Source organism: Ceratina calcarata, unplaced genomic scaffold, assembly GCF_001652005.2.
Source record: "Ceratina calcarata isolate Rehan_Ccalc_2016 unplaced genomic scaffold, ASM165200v1 scaffold450.2, whole genome shotgun sequence".
In the NCBI taxonomy this organism is placed as follows: domain Eukaryota; kingdom Metazoa; phylum Arthropoda; class Insecta; order Hymenoptera; family Apidae; genus Ceratina; species Ceratina calcarata.
Genome location: NW_017168931.1, coordinates 43,068 through 48,695, shown reverse-complemented (window position 1 = coordinate 48,695; position 5,628 = coordinate 43,068). Strand labels below are relative to the sequence as shown.

Sequence of the window (5,628 nt, the reverse complement as noted above, 5' to 3'; positions counted from 1 at the left end):
ATTATTTTTTTTAATACTGGAAATGATTTCAATTTTATTTTCTAATTAATTTTCTGAGTCACTGAGAAATCAGATAAATCGACCCTCCAATTCCCTAATTATTGAAACGCAGAACATCGATTAGGGTCCTTACTTAACTCCTTCAGAGACATAGTTCTCAAATGATTATTTTTAACACTAGAAGTAATTTTAATTTCAGCATGTGATTAATTTTCATGAATTTTAAAATCGAGGGCAAACCGTGTCGCAGAACCGTAATTTAAATCGTCGCCGATTTCACATTATAATCGTGTCAGGCATATCGCATGATCGTAAGAATGTCGACTGATTAAATCACAAAGTTTGCACTACGTAACTTGTTTAACGGGAACGCGGTATTTGCCGTGAACCCATCGACCGTTTTTCGAGGCTCGACAAACGCATTATCCGAACAGTAGCGTCGAAATATTTGTGAACGACGTTGTACGTGTGTGCGGTCAGATTAGGCCGCGCGGATAAGCCAGCCTATTAGCATCGGTCCAAATGAGATTTCCGACGTACACCGGTCGGCCGATCGAATCCGTTGTGACCCGCGTGCGCTGCTTTGCATACATTTAAAACGACTCCGCTCGACTCCCTGCGCAAAGCCGGTTGCGACAGAACAGTTTTTAATCGTTTCACTTACCGCAGCGAGGTTTCCTTTATAATGCGGAACGAATCCGGAAACTATGCATTTTATTAGCTCGGGATTCGTCTTGGGATATAAACCCACTGTATCGCGTTAACGATGCGAGGCTTGTCGAGTGACACGACGCGTATCGGCTTTATAAACTTTTCTCAGTGCGTTTAAATCCCTCGCACAAAATTCAGATTTTGTCTCTCTTTCAGTATGTCTTTGCAGTATAGATAGATTTCTCCTTCTAAGAAATCTTATCTCATTGTTAATAACAATTTTGTTCTAAATATTGTCACGAACGAGTTATGTAATGTTAAGCTGGTAACTGATTGTGCGGTTATGATCGAGTCCTGATCACTAGGATTGTTCGTGCGCAGGCTCTGTTCGAAGGATTACGATTAGTAGACGTTGAGATAACAGGCTAATGGGTAATCCGACGGAGCTAGGCGAACCGTTTGGGTGGCGAAGTCGGCCTGCTTTTGACCGAAACATCGAAATTAATGAAGTCGTCCGACCGGGGCCGAGAGACGGGGTAAATTAGAGGTACACGGCGACCATTAGAATACTTAACGAGGACGTCACGGTGGGAAGCAATGCGCGGGTGTGATGATGAATCACTGCCGGCTAGCTCACCGTGGAGCGCGCCCAGGAATATTAAATTAAGTTTACTTATATCGTCGGCCGAAAAGTTTCGGCCGCCTTTCTTCTTTTATTCCTCTTGTTTCTTGGGTTCCTCCTCTTCCTGTTGTTGTGCACGGCAACGGCGAAGCCCAGATGATTTCATTCTTTCCGCGAATCACGCGGAAGAACACCTTTGTGGTAAAGACCACTGAAGTGGCTGGAGGGTTTAGGCGACGCGAGAGGATCAGACGAGTCTTCCTCTTTTAGTTTCTTTATCTCTCTTGTTTCAGCGTCAGGCTTTTATTATTTCAAGATGGAGTATTGGACATTACAAACCTAATTTTCTAGGTTTCTTATGGTAGTAGTCCAGCTACGTTTCTACTCAAAAGTTTTCAATCTGACAGTATGTACACATTTATGTATACACATTTATGTATACATTCATGTATGTATACAACAATAATAACGAAGTGTCGAGAATGTGGAAGTTTAGCAATATTGATTATTGAGGAGGAGATTTCTTTTCACAGTTACACCGTCTAATAAAATTCCTGCAGTTTATCGTTCGTTTATACATTTTTACCATTGGATAATCAATCACGGAATATCAGATTCTTTTTGCTCGTACAGAGGCAAGGGACAAAAGGAATGCCATTGATTCTCGACAAACACGAAGCTTCTCTTTCTCAACCCTATTCCCTGCGAAAAGTGTACGTAGCAAAAAAGGGTTTGCCGCTCGGAGAGAAAAAAACGGGGGAAGAAGATTCGAGCAAGAACAGACCTGGAGTGACGAAAATGGACTCTGCTGAGAGAGCTAGACGAGAAACTTCTTTTCTCTTCCCTCCGTTTGGGTCGTTTGAAAAGATCTTGAAATAAGAAAGTTTACCCAACGTGACGATAGTTAAACTAATGATCTGACGGAGTCATTAAACATTAGGAATTACAATTGGTTAACAAAATATATATAAAACAGAAATTCTAATCAGTCCTCCCATCCNGGAATTCCTCAAATTGAGAAAGGAACCGAAACATATTATAATACATATATATATATACATAATATAATTTATTCGATTTAGTATGAAAATGCTTAATGAAAACTATGAAACTTTGATGTAATCCTTTTCTTCTTGATTTCTTTGAGGACTTAGAAAATTATGGTCGACGTTTATTTAAGGTCCAAGATGGACAGTTATCAAGGCATTCCTCAAATCCCATGGGGCGGCCATTCCCCGATCTCATCTCTGTATCACCAGCAGCAGTAGCAGCAGCAACAGCAACAGCAGCAGCAGCAGCAAGGTATCCAGGAGTACAAATCGGAGAGCAATTCCTTGTACGGTAGTCCTTATACGCCTATCATTCACACACCGGAGATGTCTCCAGTCGCCAGTCCCGAGCCAGATGGTGAGACTCTTGTACTCTCACTAATTATCGTTCCGACAGTCGCGCAATTCTCAGAACCATATATACCTCTTTAACTAAATTCTGCTACTATTAAAGAGCTCACTTAATTATTTCTTTTGGTACATGACAATTTTTATCACTTCATCAAGAGTTCAATTCTCTGTTTATCTCGAAACGTTTGAACGTAAGAGTGAGCATCGTTCGATTAACGAATTGAATATGTGGAACAGGCGATGGGACGCATTTGTCATCCAATCAGAATCAAGAAGAACGTGATCTGATGGAGGGCTCGTCGAAGCAACACGGTGAGATGAACGAGCAAACGAAACGGTACACCTTTATGAACGCTGATAATCAGCTGCACACGGGTCATGCTGGTGGTACTAGCATATCGTCGTGTCAGAATTCTGGTGCTTACACGGACACCCTGACGTACAAAAAATCTGTGAGTTAACAACTGGCACTTGTTACATTACTCAATTATCCACCTTTTGATTAGGCAAAATTGTGAACACTTTTTTAGAACTTGTCTCTCCATGTTAATTGTTGATGATTGAAATTATGCGAAGAGAATGAAATTAGAAATTAGGAATTGTATTATTTGTTTCAGGTAAGTTACTTAAACTTCGAGAGGCAGCCGTCGAGTATAGCCGCGGTGGGCATAGCGAACGGTATGATGGTGTCGTGCAATAAATTACGGTCAGGATTTGAGAACGTCGGTTCCGTGACGGGTACGTTTTATCCGCCTGTCGCGTCGCCGCACGATCAATCGTTGCAGCACTATACGAACACCCAGTCCTCTAAGACCGGCAACTATTCGATGCAGTCCGCCGTCGAGAGTAATTATAATCCCGTTCAGTGTGCCAATCGGCAGCAGTCAATGGGGATTCGAGGAGCCGCCGAGGGTTGTTCCGGTAATCCTCTATTAATGTCATTCTCATTCACTTCATCTAAAATCAAACCAACTCCACTAATTATATTTTCTTTTCATTTCTTCACATGTAAAAAATCCGGTAAAATCCTTTTCATACAATTTCAGCTTGTTTAAGCTATAGTTGTTTGACTTCTGTTCGCAGGTGTGTCCCATCGGTACCAGATGCCTCACCACCAGGAGTACCAAACGGACGGTACCAGCGGCGGTCAGCAGCACTCGATCTTGGGTCACATGGAGGCCGCGATGGCTGCCAGTGCGGAGGAAGAACAGCAGCAGTCGTTGCAGCTGGAGAAGTACTTCAAGTACTCGCACCCGACCAGCATCGCGCACACCAGTCTTACCTCGCAGAATCTTCTCGACAGCAATCACAATTACGCGAGCGACCTGCGTTACTACGCGTCCCAGCAGAGCCAGTTGGACATGTCGAACGCTCAGTGCATCGTCGACGACCAGGGCAAGGACGCGAGGTGCTCAAACGTGGCCATGAGCCACGCGATGGACCAGTACCACCAGTCGATGGACGTGGCCAAGTACCCGGAACACCAACAACAGCAACAGCAACAGCAACAGCAGCAGCAACAGTCGAGCCAGCAGACGCAACAGTCACAGAACATGGAACACGTTCCAAAGGCTGACGATGATTTCAGTGTAATACTCGCCGACGTACGCAAGACTTGTTACAGTAGCTAGTGTCGCGGTCTCAGCTGTCGCTGGAGTAATTCTCGTAGACGTTTGTTTCCAGACGGTCGATTTATCTCGTATGGCTGTAGAGAAGAACGCTGTAGGTAGGTGCATTTACGAAGAATCCGGTGCTTATACACATTCTTAGATACACTTCCGGTGCTAATGCTCTCGGTCTCGAGGTGTGGTTCTTATTCGTGTTCTTAAACATCGATAACAGAATCTCTCCCCTTCGAATTGTAACAATTCGTCGTGCAATCATCATTTCAATGATTTATCAAGGACATTCAGGAGTCTGAAATCTCGATACGAACGATGGTTCATAACCAACATTTCGCCACACCTCCTGATGTTACTTAATTCGAACAAACAAGTGAAACTCATGGAACTGATTATTATTTCTCCTTTTGACAAATCAGAACGTTGTGATTATCGAGTTTTTAGGATGTTAGATCAATTTGTTTATAATAATTTATACTTTGTCGACGATCCAATTTTCGTTCAACCACGTTGATAATTTGTTGAACGAGGCATGTAAAAAAGTTTACATGCGTTGTTTTTAATACGCGCACGTCTTTTACAACCCTTTGACAATTTGACATGTGTATAAGCACGATCTCCTCATTTTTTCTGTGTTTCAGATGACTGAACGAAATTCTCGCTGTAAATGTAGCATAAACGTAGCAGAACGATTGTTCCCCTTCTCTCTCTCTCTCTCTTTTCATTTTCTGTTGTCTTTTTTTTTTAAGCTTCTACTTTCATAGTTTTTAAATACTCTACGTAGTATACGATTATACTGTATGTAGCGTGGCAATAGAAACGTGGATTAATTTTATCGACTTTGTTTTCATTTTGACTACACTCGCGCGAATGCGGCGCATGAAATTTCTATAAATGAACGACGAGTGTAAAGAACGCTGGAAGAGAATACTAAATTATTATGATTACTATGTATCGTACTCAATAGAGACAATTATCAACATTCACAACGTTTCACATAAATCATTCGCCTATCCACTCTCCCATTCTGTCTCAGGACTAATCAATAGGAATCGTCATTTTTATATTTATTTTTATTAAATATATATATAAAAAATATGTGTATAAGATACAACGTCGTGTGTAAAGCTGAAATCATACACGGTGTGTAACATCGACCGATTTTCATTGTCGTTAGAAATACGGTTTTAAACGCTATTAGATAGGGTAGTCCCAGTTTCCAAAACCTATTCCATTTATTAAGGTTGTATGAACCTTAAGATCTCTACCAAAAGTTTAACACATGTAATAAAAAACTTTAATATTTAAAGCAATTTTTAGAATAAATAATAAT

The 5,628-nt window shown here is 41.5% G+C and overlaps 1 protein-coding gene across 1 annotated transcript; it reads left to right on the top strand.

Annotated features, from left to right (window-relative positions):
* The first annotated feature begins 2,367 nt into the window (after positions 1-2,367).
* LOC108627269 (putative serine/threonine-protein kinase yakA) lies at positions 2,368-4,800 on the top strand. Its single transcript, XM_018028446.2, has 5 exons — positions 2,368-2,680; positions 2,911-3,125; positions 3,291-3,594; positions 3,757-4,277; positions 4,357-4,800. Exons 1-5 carry the CDS (start codon positions 2,650-2,652, stop codon positions 4,441-4,443), a joined length of 1,158 nt encoding a protein of 385 aa, XP_017883935.1. The 5' UTR covers positions 2,368-2,649; the 3' UTR covers positions 4,444-4,800.
* Positions 4,801-5,628: the final 828 nt, after the last annotated feature.